Source organism: Gallinula chloropus (genome assembly GCF_964237585.1).
Source record: "Gallinula chloropus genome assembly, chromosome: 4".
NCBI lineage: Eukaryota > Metazoa > Chordata > Aves > Gruiformes > Rallidae > Gallinula > Gallinula chloropus.
In genome coordinates this window covers 39,287,973-39,312,344 of record NC_140088.1, presented here as the reverse complement: position 1 = coordinate 39,312,344, position 24,372 = coordinate 39,287,973, and the positions used below count along the sequence as shown (strand labels likewise).

At 45.5% G+C, this 24,372-nt stretch overlaps 1 protein-coding gene across 1 annotated transcript in view; it reads left to right on the top strand.

Annotated features, from left to right (window-relative positions):
- The window catches only part of PTDSS2 (phosphatidylserine synthase 2), a gene marked incomplete at its 5' end in the record, with an annotated part of 42,817 nt that overhangs the window by 16,079 nt on the left and 2,366 nt on the right, over positions 1-24,372 (top strand). The window contains 10 exon segments of the mRNA XM_084262723.1: positions 843-925; positions 8,641-8,708; positions 11,560-11,694; positions 12,628-12,678; positions 13,453-13,566; positions 15,025-15,143; positions 15,871-15,985; positions 18,121-18,266; positions 23,285-23,470; positions 24,265-24,371. Coding sequence (XP_084118849.1) covers positions 843-925; positions 8,641-8,708; positions 11,560-11,694; positions 12,628-12,678; positions 13,453-13,566; positions 15,025-15,143; positions 15,871-15,985; positions 18,121-18,266; positions 23,285-23,470; positions 24,265-24,371 — 1,124 coding nt within the window.

Sequence of the window (24,372 nt, the reverse complement as noted above, 5' to 3'; positions counted from 1 at the left end):
TAGGCTAGCTTTCTGCGGGGTCAGTGGGTGATGTGCAGGAACGCTGCTGTGCCCTGGGAGGAGGCAGGTGCGGGGCAGGGGCAGTCCTGAGTTAGGTCTTTCCTTGCCAAGGTCTGGGCATGGGGGTTTGGAATGAAGTTGTGGGTCTTTCGGATACTTGGACTCATGGTCTAATAACTTTTTGGGTTTTACTTTTTCTTTCATGTTCTCTTCCGTTAGACTCTGTGTTATAGTTCCAGCTGCTGAAATAGCAGCAGTGCTGGTTTGGTCTTAGAAGCTTCTCTTTGTCTTTAGTTGACTAAGTAAATTTGTTTTGGAGTAGTGACAAGTTCAGCAGTTCATTTCTCAATTCCATGGGCGTTTTACTGGAGTAGTGTGAAGGTCTCTAACCCGAGAGCTTCCTCACTGCTGAACTTTGTGTTTCTGACAAAGTGACCATAAAAGCCTTTCAAGCTTTGTGCACCTCCTGATCACCTGCTAGCTAAGGCCCATCCTCTGGCCCAAGGAGCGGCTCGTTTCACTTGGGTTTTGCTGGATGAGTTCTCAGCCTGGCGAGGCTCCTCACCTCCCAGCAAAATGGGAGGAAGCCTGCAGCTGGTGGGGAGGGGAAGGGTGAACTTTAAGGGTTGGGGCGGTCTGTGAGGAAACTGTGTTGTAAAAGTGTGGGGAATTTATACCCCTTCCTCTGACATACAGTCTCCAAAAGGTGACTGATTATGATGGGCATCCTTAGTAGTTAAAAAACAAAGACCAGACGTGTTTTATTTTTTTTCTTACATCAAAGGATATAACTTGCAGTCTGATTAGGATATAAACAGTTTGTTCTGTTGTTTCACTTTCAGAGGTATTGTTGCCAGTATTTTGGTTTTCCTATGTTTTGGAGTTACACAAGCTAAAGATGGACCATTTTCAAGACCCCATCCAGGTAATTCACATTGCGTGGTTCATGGTGAATGTAAATATTTGTGTTACTTGTAGCAAAGGTAAGTTGTAATTTCAATAATGATAACATAGGTTCATTAACACCGTGTGCTTATTGCATAGCCTCCCAGCTTCCACCCAGCCTCTGAGCATAGGGTCTATTTTTTGTGTTTATCTCCTTGGTTTGGCTTCCTGTTGATAGGAAAAAGCTTTGTGTGGACTGCCACGTTCTTGAAACCTTAACTTCCCCTGTTCACCCCTTTCTTAATTACTATTTTTAACCTCCTTTCTGCAGTGGGACTGTGCTCCTGCCCATGTGTCCAATTGCTGGAGCACCATGCTCCCTTTTCTGTGTGTTGGTTACCCACAATAACTGGTAGATTTTGAAGCCCTCGGTTATGATTATGAAGATTTCTGGTAGGATTGTAAACCTTGAGAGCATTTGGAAGCATAGCACAAAACCTCTCCCATGTAAGGTTATACCAGGTAACATGGGAAGCTATTCATATATCTTCAATCTTTTGCCTATTTTTAGATGTGAGTTATTGAGAAATAAATTCCCTTAATTCTATAGGCTTACATAATACTGCTGAAAGCATCAGAGTCTCTACAGTTAAATAAAACTGTGAGTATTTATTATGCCAGAAATTTAACCTTCCAGTTCAGGAATGCTGTTCTGTGTTTGAAACAGCAGACATGTTAAAAACCTTGACTAAAGCAGGTAATGTTCCAGAGCAGTGCCCACAGCACACTGCTGCAAGCTTAAGGGCTTTTCAGAAGTTTTTTATTTCTTAGGTCTTATTAAATAGTGGGTTTTAGCTTTTCCTTTCTGTTCCAGTTAATTCTGGTTCCTCCTATGAGACAAATTACTCCTTTAAGGACACCAGTGATATTTGGGTGCTTTCAGCTTCACAATATCCAGGGGTTTTCTCTGGGACAGAAGTCATTTTTATTCCCTTGAACAAAGTGGTACAAACTGGATGGGTCAGAGCTCTCTGCAGCACACTTCTAGGGTAGGCTGAGCTGATGTCTGCCACCTCTGTACACTCCTGTCCCATAAACAGTTGGGACTGGGTATCTTTCAGCAGAATCAAGTTGTCCATGAACAGGGTGGTTGAAGAAGCTCCCGTGTGTTCAGTCACTCCAATAGTGAGTGCATTCACTTCTTTGGTTTTATAACTTCACCTAGCTTGTTTAATGGGATGATCTTCTGAAGAGTGGTTTTCAGGGGCTGTGTCAGGATAGTGAATACTTCCACAGTCACAAGATGACATTTAGGTGCCTGTTTAGAGCAGAATGGTGGTCCTTCCCTGTACCTGCCCCGTGGGGCAGCCCTTGCAGGCAGCAGAGGACACGGCACTGCACCTAGTGAAAGTCAGGTCTCCAGTTACGGGAGATGTGTTGGGAAGCTCCCATCAGGCAGTCGAGTCTCTGACCTTAGCCTCGTGCTGCTGTTCCAGGAGAAAGATCTCATCCCAAAGGAACTGCAGCGCAGGGCGCTGGTGCGCGCTGCTTCCATTTATAGGGCAGAAGGAAGCCTTCAGCTCCGTCGGGTCACTGCGGTCACACGTAGCCCCATCGGATCTGTTACGTGAACTCTCCAAGCTGTGTCTTAGAGGAACTAGGTTTTATACCCTGCTTATGTGGGGGGCTTTGGACCCCTGTTGTTCAGCATATGCGTGCCAATTTATGACCAGCTCAGAGGCGTTTTATATTTCTGTTTGCTTTTTGTGGCTAGTGGTGTTGTTCTATTTAAATAGCTGCTCTTAGGAGGTGTTTATCCCCCTGATGTATTTATACACAGCTCATGTTTGTCAACACACCATTGGTTTTGTAGAGCAAACAAATTTTGCTGACGCAACAAGTTTGGCTTTCAGTCTCCCCACTCAGTCTAAGTCTGCTTTCCCTGTAACGTTTCTCTTCCTGTGTCTTGCTCTGACTTTTCTTCTTGAAAGTATCTGTCCAGAGCTGTGTGGGGCACTGCAGATGTGAGAGTGCTTCTGGTTTTTGTGGCAGTGTTGATGCTTGCTGATGCCCCTCTGGCAGCACCCCATTGGCCAGCTCTGTATCGTAACCTTCCTGTTTCTGAACTGTGAAACAGCTCTTCTAGTCTGGTCCTTTGAGATCATCTGATTTTCTCTTTGCTGTCCCTGCCTTCCCTGCTTTGAGTTATTAACCTACTTTTCACTAAGGCCATTAGGGAAACTGATCTTTGCTGCTACAGAAGTGGTATCCATCCAAGATGGTTATTTTTTAGGGGGTTTTGGCCTTCCTTTCAGTATTATGGGCAATGACAGCTCTAGCCAATACCTCATCCAGTGTTACCAGTTTTCTATTGATTTCACAGTTCCCCCAGTTCAGCTGATAATTTACTACAGGGACCTACACCAGTTGCCTTGCTGTAATTCCAACTAGTAGAACTATCATGAAAATAAGTGTGTATGATTATTTAGGCAAGACTTCTGTGCAAACTTAGCCTGCTTTTTATGTCACTTGCTGTTTCCTTTCTGTAAAGCATTGCCTTCAAGGCCTCCATCCAAACCTAGCAAAGCAGGAACGCTGCCTAATCCCAAGGAACAATATTTTACAGGGGAGAAGTCTTACCCCCTCTGCTTGAGGGTCCATTTATTGGTGGGTAAGTGCCCACATTTGAGGAGCGTGATGCACATCATGGATTGAGTCTGCAGTCAGCATGCTAACACTTTCAGTAGTTGCAAATAAAATATGTTCTTAATTTTTACTGTCAAATCTTATTATGGAGCCTTGAACATGCCAATAGCCTGGTTTTGTAAGAGGTCAGTGATGCTGTATTGTCTTTGTCAAGGTAACATGCCCATGTTGTAACTGAAAATAAATTTTCCATGAGTTATTAACGCCATGAGAAATAGCTTTTAATATTCCCAGCCTTTCCCAGCAGTTGTTTTGCAGTAATGCACCGTGTGTGACAGCACAGAGCCATTTGGAGAGCAAACCATGAAGTTCTCAACTAGCCCATAGGCCAGAGGGCTGAGGGGCTGGAAACGAGCTGGCATGAGCTGGAGGTCTTCTGCCAATTCCTGGGGAGGAGGCATGGGCAGAACAGGCTGCTGGAGAAGCTGGATGGAACAGCTGGCTGTCTTGTAATTCTGTAAAGAAGAAATCCTTTTGTCAGAACTTTTTCCAGGGAATGCTGTATGATCTGCACCTTCCTGACAACTCATTTAGCAGTTTGGCAGTTTGGATCATCACCACTAGGTTTGCATAAATGTATTGGTCTATTGGGATAGTAATATTAATTGACAGCTTTTTCCCTGGCTGGGGGCAATAAATAACTATTTAAGGGTTGGACGAGCTGAGCTTGCAGCTCATATTTTTCTGTCCTGACATAGCATTTGACATGTCCTGGCGTCACATTTAGAAATACAGAAGTGCCAACACAGAGCTAGGACCAGCCTGAAGGACCCTCCTGCCACTCTTACTCTCAGTTGTCCCACCTCCTGGTCGTTGCAACTCGGAGGTCACAGGTGAAGCTTCTGAACCTGAGTGTGCAATGGAAAAACCTTGTACTCTGGGGTGGTAATCTGAGCAGGCCTGTGCCAACCCAGGCGTGTGCCAGCCCAGGCTCCTGCTGCTGTGCACGCCAGACAGTTCTCCCTGTCGTGTCCTGTGTGACTTCTGATCAGTGTGTTGCAGCTTCCACCCACTTAGCAGCTCTAAGAGAAGCACTTTGCTTGGGCACATAGCTTCTTTCTTTCCTCATGTAGCCTTTCAGGTGGTGTAGGTCAGACTCGACCCTCAGTTGGTAACTTGAGATAAGGGGCTGGTTGTGCGCTTGACACACTGGAAGAACAGGATGTCATCCAGAGGGACCTGGAGAAGTGGGCCCATGTGAACCTCATGAGGTTCAACAAGGACAAATGCAAGGTCCTGCACCCGGGTCGTGGCAGTGCTCATCATCGGTACAGGCTGGGAGATGGTGTGATAGAGAGCAGCCCTGCAGAGAAGGACTTGGGGGTTCTGGTGGCTGAGAAGCTCAACATGAGCCAACAATGCACACTCACAGCCCAGAAGGTCAACCATATCCTGGGCTGCATCAAAAGGAGCGTGGCCAGCAGGTCGAGGGAGGGGATTCTGCCCTCTGCTCTTGTGAGACCCCACCTGGAGCACAGTGTCCAGTTCTGGAGTCCCCAACATAAGAAGGACATGGAGCTGTTGGAACAGGTCCAAAGGAGGCCACAAAGATGACTGGAGGCCAGGAGCACCTCTCCTATGAAGACAGGCTAAGAGAATGGTTTAGGTGGGTCAGCCTGGAGGAGAAAAGGCTCCAAGGAGATCTTATAGCACCTTCCAGTCCCTGAAGGGGCCTACAAAAAAGCTGAAGGGGGCATTTTAGAAGGGCAGGGAGTGATAGGATGAGGGGCAATGGGTTTAAATTAGGACGGGGTAGATTTAGGTTGGATATTAGGAAGAAATTCTTCACTACGAGGGGGGTGAGACACTGGAACAGGGTGCCCAGGGAAGTGGTGGCTGCCCCCTCCCTGGAGGTGTTCAAGGCCGGGTTGGATGGGCCCTTGAGCACCCTGCTTTGGTGAGGGGTGTCCCTGCCCATGGCAGTTGGGTGGAAGTAGATGATCTTAGAGGTCCCTTTCAGCCCAAACCATTCTATCATTCTGTGAAGTGTTTGGCTTCTGGCTCCTGGCAATGGCAACAGTTTAGTGTTTGAGCACAGTGATCACTAAGCTATCAGGTATGTAGATGATCAGTTGAAGCCTGCTTAATCAGAAAGATCATCCTAATTTGAGAGAGGATCATAGTGACAGTGCGTTTAAGGAAAACAAGTATTAGAGGTATGCCAAGAATAACTTTATAACTAATGCTGAGGCCAGTGCAGGAAGAGAGAGAACACAATGTTAGTACAGCTTTGAAAGCATCTTGTTCCTGCTGTATGTGTACAAAGTAGTCTTTAAAACCTCTGGGGTACTTGTGTCAGATGGGGAGAAAGCTTGCTAGATTATAACCACATCTTATTTTTTTTTTGTTAGGAAGTAGTGCTGAGCATACTGTGTGGCTGCAGGTCATCTGTGGCCAGAACGTTGTGTATATGGGGGAGGAAAAGCTTGGAGAAAGATTTTAGATTTCTCTTCTATCTGAACTAGTCACATTTGTGTCTGTGAGTAATGTAAAATCTGTCACTAAGGCTTTACAGCTCAGAAAAACCTCAGCATTTTCAAGGCTCCTAGTCTGAAGGTGATGTCTTAAGGAAGCAATGTGCAGTTCTTTTTGGAGAAGTGCTTTAATGAAAGGTTATTTCTTCCTTCTGGCTTGAACGTAATGCTCGCTCTTCAAGGTATGCAGTCACTATAGGATGGGATAGGAAACACCTTATCAAATGCAAACCAGTTTTTCTAAACACTTAGAAATGCAGTGGTGGCTTTTTTTATGCTGCAGACTCCCAGTCAAAAGCCTGAAGTATTTTTTGGCAGCATGGTGGTGCTGGTTTGGGGAAAAGGTTCCTCTCTTCCAAATAATCCTTTACTGATGGAGGGGTGTTTTGCTTGGGCTTTTTTTTTTCCCTCTAAGCTGCACTCTAGAAAGACAGGATCATGCTCTTGTCACTCCTTCAATTGAAATTTGCCTCTGGATTTAAAAGTTTAATCAAACCTGAAGGAAATCCTGAAGTCCCAAGTCATGCTTTCTACAAGGTGTGTGTAAGGGCAGCAGCACAGGAGGCATTAGCTCTTGCCTCCCCAAGCAGAGGGTGGGCTCAGCTCCGCTTTCCCTTCCTCCAGGGAGACCAAGGGGCAAAACCACCTCGTAAGGTGTGTTCAGAGGGTTCTTTGGGTTTCCTAACGACTGACCCCTAAGAAGGCACTTCATTGTATTGCATAAAGAAATGACAACTTGATTTGTAGACTTTAAGTAGCTTAAAAGTTCCAAATTTCCAGTGAAAGCTGCTACAGAACTTCCTGTTACCCAGCCACAGCTGCCTTTCTTCTTTCACCTTTTTTCCCTGGAAGTGTAAAGTAGGCTGTTTTGATGAAATTAATTTAGCAGCTTTGCTGAAAAAAAGTCATACCTTCTCACTTCTCAGTCTATTTTAATGATGGTGTCAGAAGCAGGCTGTTAGATACTTCTTTTTAAAATGTGGAATTTTTAAAAATTTTTTTTTTCTTCCCTGAGGCTGAACTGGGCCAAGGTGACGTGTGGTTTTGTTTTGGGGGGTTAACAAGGGTCCGTGAAGCTTTGCAACACCGCGGCTAGTTGGTTTCAGGTTCTGACCTGATAAGTATAGTTTGCAAGCCTGGAGTTTGTGTTTAGTTCTTTCATTGTTCATGTCATGGTCCTGCTTTTAAACATTGACATACCTACATCGCCTTGGAGTTCAGATGGAGATAAATGCCCAAATTGTGTCTGAAGGTTCTGGGTCTGATGGCAAACCCTGTCCGTGCTCGCCGTGTCCTCAGCCATTCGGCTGTCCTGACCCAATGCTAACTATCTCCTGGACGCAAGCGTGAAAGGAGAGCTCTGCTTCGTAAGGGTAAACAGGAAACACCTGAAGGAAAGTCTATTAAAGTCATTCCAGAGCGATTAGTACGTGATGTTATGGAGGGATTGAAGTGCCCACTTGGAATGAGTCAAGCTGTGCCGAACTACCTCGTGTGAACTCTTGGATGTGGGGAGGCAGAAATGCTGGAGCGCTCTGTCTGTACATGCACTGGCTCTGCGTTGCTTCCTCTGCAGGAGCTTACAGAGGCACTGGATGAGATTGCAGAGCCCCCAGCTTGCTGTATGGCGTGAAGGCCAAACCAGTCTCTGGGTGGAGCAGGGTGAACCGGGGACAGTAATACAGCCTGTGGGCCACAGAGCTTGTGCCCAGGACAGTCAGAGCCCATTGCTGGAGGCGGTGGCAGAGATGGAAGTGTACAGAGGCTTCATCGGTGTACCCTTTAGGTTCAGGTGTTGCTTCTGGTGTACCAAGAGCTGCACTCACACTTCTGGGGAGGGTGAAAGGTGACTGCAGGCTCTGAAACAGCTGAGTTTTGTGTGATGTCTCTCTTACTCGGAGGAGTTTCGGATGATCTCATAGGTGTTGTCTAGCACCTGCTAAACCTTTGGTACTTTGTTTTTTTTTTTTAAATAACTAGTAAAAGTGAAAAGGTTTCCATATTTGGGAATGCTTTCTGCCCCTTGTGGAAGCGACCTTGTCTTCAGGAGAAAAAGATGTGCTCACAAAGTAAAAGTGAGAGGCTCCTCCTGCCCATCTTGGTCTTGCCTGTCACAGCAGTGCCTAGGCAGGAGCTGCACAGTGCTGTGGCCATGATAGGGCTGGGGATAAAACCAAAGGGGCAGGTCAGGTCACGTGAGATCATGGAGAAAGTAAGTATATTGGTTCAGGAAAGGTGTAATTCTGTTCCAAGGGCTGCAGGTGGCAGATATTGTTACCTCCCAGTTCTGAAAGATTGAGTTTGTTGGGTTGAAGCATACTTGTGGATCCTGCTCTGCTCTTACAGATCCTGGTCGTTTCCTGAGCAGTCCTGGCAAATGCTTGTAGCAGCCTGGCTGGGAGTCAAAGAGCCTTTCTGGGCGTACCCCTCTGGAAGGGTGGTGAATGCTTTACAGAGCGTTGGCTTATAATCTCTTGGTGGGAACATCCCTTCAACTGTTAGTTATATTACAGTAAATTAATCGTTGCTGTTCAGCTTGAGAGTTTGCTAACATCCCATTTGTCTGTTTCTGTAGCGTACTGGAGGTTTTGGCTGTGTGTCAGCGTTGTGTACGAGCTCTTCCTCATCTTTATACTCTTTCAGGTAAGTGGCTTAGACCTCTAGTCACTAAACACTAGTTCAGTGTGGGTACAGAGTGGTGGTCTTCAGGATTCTACGGGAGATGCTCTGCATTTCTGTGCAAGTGAATCATTGTGCTATTTAACAAGACCTCTAGGTTGGGGAAAAATTACAATGTTATAAAACTATTTCACCTTGTCTGACATCCATTTAGTCTCAGCCTAGGTTAGACACCTCAGTGAGCATTCTTAAATGAGTCCATAAGAAGGCAAGAGTTTTTCTAGGTTAGATGACCAGGAATTGGTGCTTCTTGTGTTTGTTCTCAGCTCTATTGGACTCAGGCCGAGAAGGACCTGGGGGTGTTGGGTGACTGAAGGCTAAATATGAGCCAGCATTGTGCCTGGGTGGCCAGGAAGGCCAATGGCATCCTGGCTTGTGTCAGACACAGCATGGCCACCAGGTCTGGGGAGAGGATTGTGCCCCCTGTACTTGGCGCTGGTGAGGCCGCACCTTGAGTGCTGGGTCCAGTTCTGGGCTCCTCACCATAAGAAGGACATTGAGGTCCTCGAGCGAGTGCAGTGAAGGGCAACCAGGCTGGTGAAGGGGCTGGAGGGCAAATCATATGAGGAACAGCTGAGGAGTTGGGGCTGTTTAGCTTGGAGAAGAGGAGGCTGAGGGGAGACCTTATCACCACCTACAACTACCTGAAGGGAGGTTGTGGAGAGGTGGGCGATGGTCTCTTCAGGCAGGTGACAGAAGATAGAACAAGTGGAAATGGCATGAAGCTGTGCCAGGGCAGGTTTAGACTGGACATTAGAAAAATTTTTTTTACTGAAAGAGTTGTCAGGGCCTGGAACAGGCTGCCCAGGGAGGTGGTTGAGTCACCTTCCCTGGATGTGTTTAAAAAAAGGGTACATGAGGTACTTAGGGATATGGTTTAGCTTAGGATGGGATTGGTTGGACTTGATGATCTTCAAAGGTCTTTTCCAACCTTGTGATTCTGTGACTCGTTGAAGTTGGCTACCAGCTGTTTGTTTCTCAGAGCCATGGATTATGGGGGAAATTCCTCTTGTTCAACTTTCTGCAGAAGTAGGGCTAGAATTCAGGGGTGTCAAGGTCTGTCATCTGTTGGAGTAGGGTGTTTGCTTTGTAAACAAGTTTTTAATATTGATAAAACTGTTCCAGCTAATCAAAGATTTCCTTTGGTTCCAGCACTACTACTTCTGCTTGGCTTTCCTAGAGCCTCCCTGAAAGTCAGTGCCAAGCTCTTCTAAGAACACAAAACTGTCCTTTTGTTTTCTTTTTTTTTTTTTAAGTCTTTTTTGTGCCTGGCTCATTGTTTCAGTGGGCAGCTGGAATGTGTTCTCAGTAGCATCAGTAAACAACCATGTGAGTTTCTGTCCCATTCTGTAACTTAGGGGTTCAGTGTAAACCCTTACGCAGGGCCCTAGTGTCTCGTTAGGATTTCTTTCAGGCTGCCTGTTGTGCTTGGAAGGGAGTGGAGTTCTGACCCTTTCCCATGCACGAGCAGCTCTGTCTTGCCTTTTTTTGTTGTTATTCCTCACCTCTGAGGAATCAACAACAAAACTCAGTTGAAGTTTATTCTTATGTTCTTACTGTTTGATGACACCCCACGCTTACTTTTTTCCCCGGTATCTTTGTAAACAATGCTCCTGACTAGCTGCAGTCAGACTGAACAATATGCTTTATTTTTATGTGCCAGCACTGTTGTAGTTCTGAATTTTAACAGAAAAGCCTGGACCTGCTTTGCTTTCCTCTGGCCGCGTGTTATGGGCCAGGATTTGGTTGTTAAGGACGCTCACTAGCTGTGGCTCAGCTCCCCTAAAACGATGGGATTACTTACACGGGTTTAAATGAGGTTACAGTCACGCTGATTCTGTACATGATTAAACTTCCATAAAAGTAAACCCAAGCTCGCTCAGTTAAACTTGTCTTACAGTTATATGTGACTTTAGTGGGCTTATTCTATAGTTTTATTATTGTTGCTATTAAGAAACTTTGGCCTTGCCCCATTTCTACTGTCTGCTAGTCTGATGTAGATGTCCCATTACTTGTGTTGTAAAACACTGACCACAGCAGTGAGCAATCTCTTTGAGAAATACTTACTCAGTGCGTGTGTGTGTGCCTGAGTTCCTAGTAAACTGCTGCAAGTTATGGTCGCTGTTTAGAACTAATATTTTGCTAATTTTTTTCCTTGCTGTTTCCTTCAAGTTTATTAGGGGTGCTGTCAGTGGGACCTCATTTGAAATGGCTGTTTATTCCTTGAGCTGCACCAGCATTTTTCTGCCATGAAACACAGTGTGTTGTTGGCTTGGATGGGGGCTGAGCACCCACAGGCGCTGCCCCTGCTAATGGTGCACCCCATCATCATGCTCAGCCCGCAGGAGTTGGCGTGCACTGAAACAAGGAGGTCCATACCACAGGGGAAGAAGGTGTTAATTGGGTCCTTTCCTGAGATGCAGCCTGCTCTTCCTTTACCCGAGCTCAAGGAGGGGAGAAGGGCATGAGGGTCAGCAGGAAGGACAAAGTGTTTGCCAGTTTGAGTGCTAAGCTTTGGGGAAGGAGGAGGTAGAGGAGTGGGTTAGAAAGCAGAGTTCAAGAACTCTCATTTTTCATCTTTAAGAAATCTTAAGGTCATTCTCTGGTCATTTGTTGCCTTAGCATTTTGCATCAGATGCCCAGGAAGTCAGGCGTATATGCTGTGTGATGCGCCGAGGTCTGGATGTTGTGCTGCAATACATCTAAAAAAAACCCCACACCCGCTTGAGGATACAAGGTTGATCTTAGTTATCTTCGTAGGGTCCTGTACATTAGTGCTTAATGAGGGAAACATGGGGTTTTGTTCCTTTTGCAGACTGTGCAGGATGGCAGACAGTTTATGAAGTACATCGATCCGCATTTAGGTGTTCCTTTGCCGGAAAGAGACTACGGTGGCAACTGCCTTATTTATGATCCTGGCAATGAAACAGATCCATTTCACAACATCTGGGTAAGAGACCAATAAAGTTCCTTGCTAATGAGGCTGATGTTTTTTTGGTGAAAGGTTGCTTAATTGAACTCTTCCAAGTGCAGTCATGAGTCTTTCTGAGCTGGGAATGAGGTCATGACTGACTCGTTAGCTTTCTTGTCCTCTTGATCAGATAGAGATGTGTCTCTCTGCACCCTAATTACATTGCCCAGGAGAGAGGGTGAACCCTTCCACAATCCTTGTTTCCCAGACTGCTGGTGTGGACCTTTTCCCTAGAAGTCTGGGTTTGTGTCCTTAACAGATCTCGCACTCGCAGCCACCTTGAGACACGCAGTTCAAAAGTTGTGTGTCGCCAAGCAAACTGTAAGTTGTACTTTTCAAATACCAGAAATGGTCAGGTTATTGTTTCTGGTTAGCAAACAGATCACTTGAAGTCATTTGGGTTACTTACAACTCGCTGACTGTTAGCGCTTGTGTAGCAAGGAGCACTGAAGCCTTGGGGTCTACCATGTAAGTCGTTGGTGCATCAGGAATAGCTTGAGAGCAATTACAGCTGTCCTTTCCTACCTAGCACCACAAGTAGGAAGAGACAAGACATGCTTTGCCCAGGGCTTTGTGGCAGCAGGGCTGGTGAGATTAAACGGCTCTGCAAGGTACAAGGTGGGAATCTGATGAAGGAATGTATGATCTTGCTCCAGCTTAGACCTGCTCTGCTTCTGTCCCCTTGGGAGGTGACACTGAGCATTGACAATCCTGATTCCAGTTTCTGCCCCTTACACTTTTTTACTTGGCTTTGAAGATAGCTTGTTTGTTCAATGAGAACAAAGAAACTCAAAAATGTTTCTATTATTTATATGAGGAACAATGGAAGTTTGTCGCTGCATTTTCTAGGGGAAAAAGTAAGGGTGAGTGGTTGTAGTGCATAGTGACCAATGTTCTCTTCTTGGTTTATAGGACAAACTGGATGGATTTGTTCCTGCTCACTTTTTTGGCTGGTACCTGAAAGTAAGAATGGGTCTTCTGTTACATTTCTGTTACAGTGCTATTCTGTTGTTAAAGCTTGACTGCTTCTTTTTCAGTAATGCCAGTCCTTGCGATCAATTATAGTAGGCAGTCATCTGTGAACTAGACCAAGTGTTTGTAATATGTGAAAGGCTTGTTTTTCCCCTCCTGACCACGTTAGGTCACCTCATTTCTCTCCAAAGGTACCTTGACGGGCTCCCTTTTCCACCCTAAGTCCTGAGCTCAGGTCAGTGCAAGTAATGATCTTTGCTCCCGTGGCAATGTGAATGCTTGAATGACCTTTGAACGTAGAGCATAGGGAAGATGGTGTTTGAAGGCAGCAGTGAAACTGCCACCACCCTGATGGCAGGGCATGGTGACACACTGCTGCTGTTCCAAGGCAGGCTTTTCCCAGTGGCATCTGAATCTGGATTTTAAATCATTAAATGTGTAGCACTTTCATGCTCGTTACTCTTGAGTTGGTACCAACCAACTGTGGAAGGAACTCCAGTTGTGCTTATCTCTGGCAGAACACATTCAGCACATGTTTTTCTGATTACTTTGGGCTGGATATTGGCCTTTTTGAGCCTTAGGAAACTTACTAGCTAAGTTTCTTTTGCCCTGCTTATCTTGGTGGGGTTTTTTTACCCCCTACAAGACCACCGTTATATATAATAAACTGAAAAAGCTCAGGCCAGTTTAAAAATAACCTAGAGCTGTTGTTTTGCTTTTCCTTTTCAAAAGCACAGATGACATTTATTTTCTCCCTTTCTGTAGACATTGATGATTCGAGACTGGTGGATGTGTATGATCATCAGTGTCATGTTTGAATTTCTGGAGTACAGCCTGGAACATCAGCTGCCGAACTTCAGTGAATGTTGGTGGGATCATGTATGTACTGCGTAGATTGTAATATATTTGCCTAAAGGGAAGTCTGTGCTTTAAAGGGAGAGGGTAGGAAGTGGTGAGAACTACGTTATATTGTGTGTGTGTGGCCTAGGAAGTGTGTGACTGCTGCAGTTCAGGAGCATTCTGCTTCTCCAGGCTGAATTTGTAATATCTGTGTTGCTGTTAGTATAATTTTGTGGGTTTTCAAACTATTGCATGGGATTAAATGTTGGGTTTGGTTCATTTTGCACCAGAGAAAGAATCTAAAGCTTTACCTGAACATTTTCAAATGTTTAGTGATGGTGCAAACCATAAAATCTGAAATTAAGAGAAAGGTAAAACTTTCTGTATGAAGTTTTGGATGGTGATTTTTCTTACCTGTTTAAATAAAAGCCCAGCCAGACTCGGTGCAATCTGTGTCCAGCTCTTCCTCCTGTGCAAACCTATCTTCCCTGTTTTCAGAAAACAGCACACGTTACTGTGTTTGGAATTTCTGGTGTAGTTTATAAAAGGGTTTTAAAAGATAAAGGTTTGGTTTATTGAAAAGCTGCGTGGTCTTTGCACGTGACAGTCAGTAACTGTTCTTGCCCTAAAATACTGCTTTTGTCTGTTTTTTCAAGCCAGAGGGACTACTGTGATCTAGTTTCTCTGGAAAAAAAAAAAAGCGAGTTCTGTAGCTTAGTGACACACTTTCTGCTCTTTTTTTTTAATTATTTTTTTGTGTTTTGCTATGAAATGTAAATTGGTTACCCGAGCAATCAGTTATCTGCATTCAGGGCACACAGCTATGGGTCTTACATTATTTTGGCTTGGCTTTATTCTTACAGTACAAGCTCTTTCCCAAGCTTGTAATGATTTGCTACATGGTTGTATTTATAAAAGTAAATGCATTATGTATGAAGACATCAAGCAAAGCTGTTTTGCCTTCAAAGAAGCTTCTTAAGAAATTAACAATGTGCTCTGCTGCTTTGAATGTGGAGGGCAGCTAATTTTTCTCCAGCTCAAGAGCTCCATCTCCAGAACTAATGCTTGGCAGTAACAGCATGGGGAGAAATCTCTTGTTTAATTTCATATCTTGGGCCTGGAGAGAAGTCATTTATTCAGTGGGCAACCCAAAGCTTATAGAGAGTATTTATTGAGCATCATAAAACCCAATCCAAAGGAACATGTTCTCTTGTGTGTGTTTCTGAAGTTCTCCCTTGAAGGAGTGGAGCTTGATAGTGGGAATAGGTCTGTTCTGTAACACATTAATACAGCAAAAGAGAATCTGTGGCCATCGTCTGTGGAACACTTTTACATTACTTGAATAGACTTGGGCAGCTGAGACTGTTTCTCCTGACAGCTCATGACCTCTTCTCTGGGAATGCTCTGTCCTTGTGACAGAGTGTTTGTGTGTACATGTACCTATAGTATCTTCCTTAGTGTTTCTTCTCCAGCATCACAGTGGTTTTCTCCTTTCAGTGGATAATGGATGTGATCTTATGTAATGGATTAGGAATTTACTGCGGGATGAAGACTCTGTCTTGGCTTTCTCTGAAAACTTACAAATGGCAAGGACTCTGGAACATTCCAACGTACAAGTAAGTTGGTGTCGAAAGTAACTCCACAACTGGTAGTACAGCACAAAGGTTGGGCCTGTCTTGGTTGTTGGAGGGTTGTCCTGTTAGGGGTACTGTGAATTAAAGAATTCATCTGCATTTAGGGGACCTGAGGTTCTTATTGCAGCGTGGAAGCTTGTCTGTGAGAGTTTTATTTAACTTGCAAATGAGATGGTTGGAAATACACCTGCCTGTCGGGAGCATTGCCTGATGCCTGGGAATAAGGGCATCTGGTGGAAATGAGCTTATTTAATGAACTTCTTAAAGGACATGTGGGAATCCGCACTGGGCTCATACTCTTTTATTCACAGCAAGGATCCATTTGGTCCTTGTGCAAATAATGCTTTCCCTACTAACCAGAACGTTGTAGTAATTGGGACACTGAAACTTGGAACTGTGATAAATCCCTTGTAGTCTTGTACGAGTAATGGACTACGCTTTTCTGCAGTGTGTCTCTGCTGAGCAAGGCAGAACTGGGGAACTGCTTACTCCAGTGGGTGTAGAGCATTAAAGTGTAACATGATAGCCCAAATAACAGGCTTCTCTCTAACTCAGAATGTTATTCTCGTTAAGTAGTAATTTTAATGGAGTAAATGGAGGCATTTTGTGTATGTGAATTGGCGTCTCAGATGGAAATGTTAGTAGATGTCTCTTATGTGCTGTTTCTTAAAGTTGCAAGAACATGTTCTGCTTTTTTTTGTTTTTCCAGAGGTAAAATGAAGAGAATTGTCTTCCAGTTCACTCCATATAGCTGGGTCAAATTTGAGTGGAAGCCAGCATCCAGCTTGCGCAGATGGCTAGCAGTTTGTGGCATCATCTTTGTAGTAAGGAAACTTCTATCTTTGCTATATCATTTGATTTGATGTTTTGTAGCACTGGAGCAACACTGCAAATGGTGCCTTAGGCTGGAACTCTGGTGTCTCAATTGAGGCTGAGTTCTGAGTCCTGCAGAAAAGGTGTCTGTTTCCGTGTCTCTGGTATGCTTGACAGACTCCTTGTGTAAATATTTGTTCTTGCTTGCTGAACAATGTTGATTGGCATGATGTACCCATAATTCAGCAGGTAACAGCTGCTATCAAAAACATTGGCTGCAGATGGAAGTGGTGTGTTTCTCTACTTGTGAGCAGACCCATCACAGCTGGAGAGGAGCTCAGGACTCTGCATCGTAGCCCTGAGCAACACAGCTCTGAAACACACAGTTTTCCCTCAGATAATATTTTTATACAGACTTAAATTTAGGTATTATAGGTTTTTTGGGGTCTTGTTTCACTGAACATGTAGCACTTGATAGTGTCAACAGTTTCCAGCCTGACCAGTTCAGGTAAAGTAGCCTCGCCCCTACAGACAGAAGAGAAAGTTGCCTTCTGGAGTCTTGGCAGTCTGGCTCCTCCCCCCAGCCATCTGCGTGGCTGACTTCATATTGTGGCAGCGTGTCATCTTGAATTCATAACACATTTTGCAGTCACAGGTATAGCACCCATGACACTGACATGGAGGATAAACCGGGCAGTTTCAGTGCTTTTTCCCCTCTCCTGCCTCTTGTCAGTGGGGAATTTGGCCTTTGTGGTGTCTGTGGGATGTCGCTCAGCTCTGTGCTGAGCAGTTTGGGTTTGTGTTGGTTCAACGTCTCTGGAGTTTAACCAGAAGACCCCCTGTGACACTTCTACTGATGCCAGAGACAATGGGCATTAACCAGTTGCTGTGGTACCGCTGCAGTGTGGTACCGCTGTGGTACCGCTGCAGTGCAGGATGTAGCTGTGTGTCTAACAGCTGCTAGAACAGTGTACCTTTAAACATCTCTGAACACGAGGAATAGGAAATCTGGCAGTGGTTTGTTTTGGGGTCTGTCCAGTGAAGTTCCCTGTTACGGTTTGCTGAGTGGGACACATTTTCAGCTTGGCAAGCCCCCACCGCCCCCCTCCCTCGCTCATAGTGACATTTGGACTTGTCCCGATGTCCAGTGGCTGACCCGAGCGTGCTTCAGGAACAATGCACTGCCTGTGGGCAAGCAAGCAGCATATGGCCATGCCAGCAACCACTGCCAGGCAGTTTGCAAGCTCAGTTCATACATGTTCACATCACCTGATTCCTGCTACATAAAGCATTTGCCATGTTCACATCCCACATCGGACTCTCTGAGGTTCCTGTAGTTTATGGGAGAAGCAAAGTAAATGTGCCCACGTAGAGAAGTACGTGTTTCTCCGAACAGTTACTGTGTCCATGCTCCCAGCTTCTGGCACCCTAAAGGAACCAAGTGTTTCTGGAACAGATTTTTGCAGCTCAGATTCCATTGAATTTATACTAGTTTTTGGTAGAACAATGTTTCCTTCAGCAAAGCCTAACTTCAGCTGGCAGTTTATAAGCAGCTTCAGGTATTGGCTCACTCTTTTGGATTAAACAAGACTTTATGCTGTTATTTCCTTTGAAGTGAGAAACGTGGGTCTACTAGCTCACCAAATCATGTTGCCAGGGCAGAATATTTTGTTGTACATGTATAACCAATTCTCCTAAGTTGGCTTTGGCACTGACATTTACATAACTGCATTAAAAAAAACCCCGAAACTGGGACCAAACAGAAACCATGGGATGTACTGCTTATGCCTCTTGTTATTTTGAGCTTCCCTCAGTCGTGTTTTAAGTGATAGTGACAGGACAAGTTGTTGCTTCTAGGATTTGTTACATTTATTCTGCAGGCCCTTCAAAGTCCTGATAAACTTGTTCATAATTAGAGGCAGTGCTTGTCCAGGTTTCTGTTGTGGGTTTTTTAATACCTCTTTCCAACACAGAAAATTTTTTGAAATCCAACTGTTCTTGGACATGATTGCAAACTGATGATGGTGCACCCAGTCATACTGAGTTGGAGAAACAGTGGGGGGAGTTGTGCAGGGTGAGAGGGAGATTCCAGGCTTCATTCAGTGTGAAGTCTTCTGAATGTAATTAAAATGTCTTTTTTTTTCAGTTTTTATTGGCAGAGATGAACACATTTTACTTGAAGTTTGTCCTCTGGATGCCACCAGAACACTACTTGGTCCTGTTACGACTTGTCTTTTTTGTCAATGTGGGAGGTGTGGCTATGAGGGAGATCTACGACTTCATGGACGACCCGTAAGCCAGTCCTCTTGTGTATATACCATGTCAAGCTTCACGTGCTTTATTTTGAATTTGCTCCAGCTTGTCGGCATCCATCCCAGGGCAGTAGTTCAGCTTGTCAGGGACAAAAAGACCTAATCCCAAAGCATCTGCTTTGTGTTCTTTTGTTTTGGAGGTAAAATGCTGACTAGTCCTGGTTAGAGAACGGCTGTTGTTAAGGGCATTCTGTGTGTGCTGTTTTTAACCTCGGTTTGTAATAAACCATCGCTCTTTTGAGAATGTCATGTGGAAATTAGCTGGGGGGCCACTGGTGTGTGGGCAGAGGCGTACTGAACTCCACTCTGAGATTGATCGCCAGGAACTACAGTCCATAGATGTGCTTTCTAAGGACAGCAGGGCCCAAACTCAAAAAAAAGTGTTTCTTAAAGGCGTTTCTTTTCTTGAGCTATCTTCCAAATGGTCCCTGGTCCTCTGGAGCTCTCACAGCACCCTCTTGCAGATCAGAGGACCCTTTATAGCGAAGTGCTCCCATACACCATAGTGCATGCACTTTCAGACTGTTCCTACTTAAGCATCATATTTGTCCTCACTGCTTTTGTTTCTGCAGACCATGTAAGACCTGAGAAAGCTTTGTTCTCAAAATCACATTTTAAGTTTTAGTAGTAATGTCACAAATTGCCTGAGCCCACATCTTAAGTCTAAGACAACATCTGGCTTCAAATTGTCTGTCACTGACCAACACAAAAAGTGTCTGTGTTCAGAATTCAGGGGTCCAACACTCTATGAAGATCAGTTTCCCTTGCAAGGCTTTGACTCCTAGACCTGAGAAGAAGGGTCAACCCACATTGCTTAGTCGGATTTCAGGACATCCTGCAGTGGCAGGCTGCCCCTGCCTTTGGTGTCGGACCTACTGGTTTGGGACCCGCCTCCAACTCAAAGGTAAGAAGAGGTCTCTGCCTCTCACTGGTGAGCTCCTCTCCTTAGCACCATTCACAATCTTCTGGTCCTTGTGTTTGGGTTGGAAAAACTCCTTTACCCTCTGTTCAACCGCACGATGTGGCATGGAAATTTAGGAGAATCATCAGTCACCGGTGCCTCATTGTTGGTTTGGTTTGTTGCTGTTCTTTCCATGAGCTGGAGAAGTTCATCCAGCAAGTGCTTATCCCGATCTACAAGTCTTCATCATCACCACCAGGACCTACTGTTCTGTTTTTTCTTGGTGGATAAGGTGATTTGCACCCTCACTTGAGAGGTTTATGGCTCTGCTTGATGTGCCACAGAGCTGGCCTCATCAGATTGTTCGTGCACAACAGCAGCACCTAGTATCTGGTCTTACCTGATACCTTCTCTGAGCAGGCTTTTGCATCTGGACTTCAATCACTTTGTGCATTTCGGGTCATCCAAGCAGAGATGATCTGCCCCCATTTTAGCAACTTAACTGGGCGTATTCTCACTTGCACATTGCTTTGAACCAACGAACCAGTTTGGATTCTTTCTGTTGCATTGCAGAGAGATGCTACTGGGGAAGAGCAGGCTGTACCAGAGGCTCACAGCACATGAGAAACCTTCCTGATGTTTCCCTTTTGAAAAGTCACTCAACTTAATGGACAGGGGTTGAGATAATCCATTGACGTTCCTTGTCAGAAACATGGCTCGTTGCCTTCTCTGTAGTGGCAGGGTTGCCTGAGATTAGCTGAAAAGATCCAGTCAGTTTACCTTGCAATGTTTAGAAAGTAGTGAAGTGCAAATATAGAGAGACTTGTTTGCCTCATTCAGGATTCTTAATACCTGCAGATGGCTTCTAGGGCTTTACTTTCAGGAATGTGGTCTGAGTGCGGTGACAAAGTATCTAGAATTGAAATACTCCAAGAAGAGGAGTGGTTCTTGAAGGCATTCTCCAGCTCTTCCATAATGCGACCCTATCATGACTGACACGCTGTTTGAGTTCTCGAGGACTGGCTATGTGAAATGTTCCTGACCAGAAATACCTTGATGCCAGAGTTTGTAGCATTTGACCTTTGTCACATCTTCCTGGTTTCTAGCCTTCAGGTCTCTTCCAAGGAGTCTGCATTGAGGCCATGAATTTTAATCTCACTCATCAAATAAGAAAAGGACTTTTCTTTAAAACCTTCCATGAGTAGAAGGGCAGGAAACCACCTCTCTTCCTTGGCAGCTTTAGGTTCTGGTGGGATTACCTTTAATTCTTTTTTGTCAGTGTGCTGTCATAGGCAAGTGAAAGAAAACGACAGCAAATGAGGAAGCAGATCAGCAAAGCCGAAAGCCGAGCTAGTCATCTGCACAGCTTGAGCTCACGAGCTCACAGGGAGAGCCACTGCTTCGCCTCTCCTCGCTCTCCCTTTCCACCCAGGTAATCTGTCACGGCAGATGAACCACCCGGAGCGGTTTCTGGAGTCCTTCTGTCTGAGCAGGTCTAGGCAGCGTTTCGTCTTAAAGTGGAATGCACTCATCCTGTCTGCATCAGCAGTGACCTACCCTTGATTTACTGCCTCATGTTTTATTCCAGTGTATTTGGATGATTTTGTGTAGTTTGAACTTGTGCACTTGTGTCAAATACGACTCTCTGACCTCACGTTTACAAAACTGGTTTGTGTGCTTGACTTGTGATGACTCCCCTGGGCTTGGTGGGGGGGCAGAAGAAGAGCAGCTCTGTTTGCTCTCTGCACTTGGACTCCTTCCCAGGTACCCAGAGTCCAAGGGGATGCAGCAGAGCAGATACTCCCAAGCAGTGGGAACACACCTGCTAAAGGAAGGATGCTCTCCCCAGTGTGGCTGCTGGTGTTTGAGGAGAAACTTGGGGGCAAATGTGCAGTTGCAGCTTGCTCTGCTGCAGCGCTTCTTGGGGTGCTCGGGGCCTGTTGTGATGTCAGGGGACTGGGCAGCATTCTGGCTGGAGGTGCAGGGTGTCAGGCAGGCTTGTTTCTCTGCCTCATAGAGGGATGTGTTAGCAAAGCAGCCCCTCTCCGAGGAAATCCCCATCGGGGGGTTGGCAGGTGGCTTCTCTTTCATCCCATGCATAGCAAAACCAGTGATATAAAGTGGCCCCAAGAGCTTACGTGGCTGCTGACCGACAGCTTTCATTCAGTAGGCCAATGCAGGACAGGAGGCAGTGCATCACAGCAGGATGGGACTTTCCCCCGGCTGCAATGCCCTGGCAGTACTGTAGAGGTCACCTCAACACTTGCTGTGCTCCCCATCTCCCTCTGGCCTCGGTAGTTTTGCTACTTTATGCTGTATTCTTCTGGGTGTGTGTCACTTCACACCTTATGGGGTGGCAGGAATGGAGCCACGCAGTAAGCTGAGCAAAAATGAAAGGATTTGGTAGGAAAATATACTTCAGAATGCCCTGTGGATAAGGGAGAGGACAAGGCCCCTGCCACATAGGTGCTCTGTGCAATTGAAGCAGAGACGTGCAGAGCAGAGGCAGGTTAAGGAGCAATTGAAGGCGAAGAGAAAAGTCGTGTTCAGTTTTGCTGGTGGTGTGTCTGTTGGCGTGGCTTACCTCGGGCGTCCTCAGAGCCCTGATAATACCTTGGTAAGGTAGTAGGCTTAGGGCTAACAGGAAAGTGCACTGAAATGCATGGGTTTTGAGTAAAAGATACTATCCAAAGGCTGTTGAGGAAAGTGAGTGGTGTGTGCTTGCTAGAGGAACAGTTGGTGACTGGGGTGGTTGAGGGTGTTGCTCTTCTCAGGTTGGTTCATCCCTGATTCTAATTAGTTGGATTTACAGAAAGATTTAATTGTGACATCTCTGGAAAACAAAAAAAAAAACCCAAAGAAAAGAAGGGGGGGAACACCTGCAACTCCTAGTAGCTTTCTCTTGGTTCTTCCCTGTCATGGGAATAAAATCCCATTTTACATGCAGAAGATGTGTGGTAGAAGAATAAAACCATGGCCCTACCAGGCAGGAGTGATGTGCTTGACTCTGTGCTGCTGGATAGCAGAGCTGTATGCAGTAGTACTGCTGGGGCAGGCAGGGCTCCAGTCGATCCAGCACATAAAAAAGGGCTCATTCCGTTGCCTCAACAGAACCCCCCTTGGTTATTGCCCTGTGAATCATCTGGTGTGTCAGGTGGACAAGCTGTAAAAATGTCAGGTCTGGGAAGGGTGGGAACAGACAAGGTCAAGAAGCAGAGGGTCTGGCTGGTTTAGGTCGAGCATCTCAGCCAGGTTTGTAGGAACACACTATTAAGTGATGAGGGTAACGAGGTTTCCTGGACGGCAGCGTGTACGTGTCTTGGGATTCTGTATTTCCCATGCAGTGATATGGGAAAAGTTTCCAGTCTCTCCTCCTGCAAGTAGAGCCTCTGAATAGATGTCTTGGTTCTGCAGTTTAATTTCAGGTAATCCTGATTGATGAGTCCTTCCCTTGACGGGTACACAGTGCTGCAGCTCCTTGTCTGGGCCTGCTTAGAGACAAACCCGGGGCTTAGATGTTAATCACCTATTTGCCCTAAGGTTGTGTTGTCCTAGAAGCAAAACACCCTCCTTGTGTCTTCCAGGATCTTGCCTGTTTGTTATTAAGCTTTTTTCTTCTAAAATCTGTTCAGAAATCATGACAGCTCACTGAATACCTTTTTGAGAAGAGACTTAAGTTTCAGAATGCAGTTGTACAGGGCTTAAAAATTATTCCAGCCGTGTGACTTGACATTTGCCAAGGAAATCTAGGCATAGAGCTGTTGCTTACTGTACCCTGAATCTCAGCGGATCTCAAGCTGGTCAGATAACTGTCTTATGTGGATTTACCCATACCCTGGAAATGGGGATGCTTCCTTGCATCATGTGATGATGAAGTTGAACTTTCTGTGCGTTTTCAGAGCCTCTGAGAGGGAACTTAAGTAACACCAACATGGAAGTTGTCAGCCTGTGTAGGCTTAGTACAATACATAGTCCAAATGAGGCTTTTAGAGTTGTGCAAAGCTGAAGGACATTATTACCTCTTGTCTTATGAATATTTCTCTGGATGTTTAATTATATAGCAATACCTTGGGGTTTTCTGTGTGTTTATTTTGCAGGAAGTTCCATAAGAAATTGGGTCAGCAGGCATGGCTGGTTGCTGCTATTACTGCCACGGAGTTTCTGATTGTTGTGAAGTATGATCCCTACACACTCACGCTTTCTCTTCCTTTCTACATTACCCAGTGCTGGACCTTGGGAATTATACTGGTGCTCACCTGGACAGCCTGGCGCTTCTTCATACGGTGAGCAGTGTTTGATGTGCTGCGTCCAGGTCTGGCCTGGCTCTTACGGGGTGGCTCGTCCTGGGCACCGTTCAGTGGTATGTCTGCAAATCTGTGCTGACATTGGCCTCCTGTGCATCCTGAAGAGATTGCAACTCCTCTGGGTGGCTAGGGCTGCAGTGGTTTTGTGTAAGAGTTACTAAAAAAATGTTGAGCTTTCAGCGCATGATCCTGGGCAGTTTTCTTTCTGAATCAAGCCTCTGGCAGCTTCAGTCTTTGGGGGCTGCTACTTGTGTTAGCACTTGCCTCTCTGAGTGATGACAGCAAATGCGATCAGCGTTTTGTTTCTCCTGTGCTCCAGGTTAGACTAAGATGTTTTGCAGCTTCAGGTGCCTATAATAAGAAAACTGGGGAAGAACTGTTACCAAGGGCATGGAGCGCTAGGATGAGGGATGATGGCTTTAAATTAGAAGAGGGGAGATTTAGGTTGGGTATTAGGAAAAAGCTCTTCACTATGAGGGTGGTGGATCACTGACACAGGTTGCCCAGAGAGGTGGTGGAGGCCCCATTCCTGGAGACATTCAATGTCAGGCTTGATGGGGCTCCAAGCGACCTGATCTAGTGAAGATGTCCCTGCTCACTGTAGGGGGTTGGGCTAGATGGCCTCTAAAGGTCCCTTCCAACCCATTGCAGTGAAAAATGGGGGTGTTCCCCAAGGGCACTTGTGTCCAGAATTGGCTGGTCTTACTGGTTGTGTTGTATCTTGATGCTGTTTGCTCACATGGTAGCTCACATCTGTTTGTGCTTCTTTGCAGTGACATCACCTTGCGGTATAAGGAGATAAGGAGACAGAAGCAGGAGCACAAATACGAAAAGGACAGATGCTTGAGCAACGGTGAAGGACACTCATCGATACTGGACGA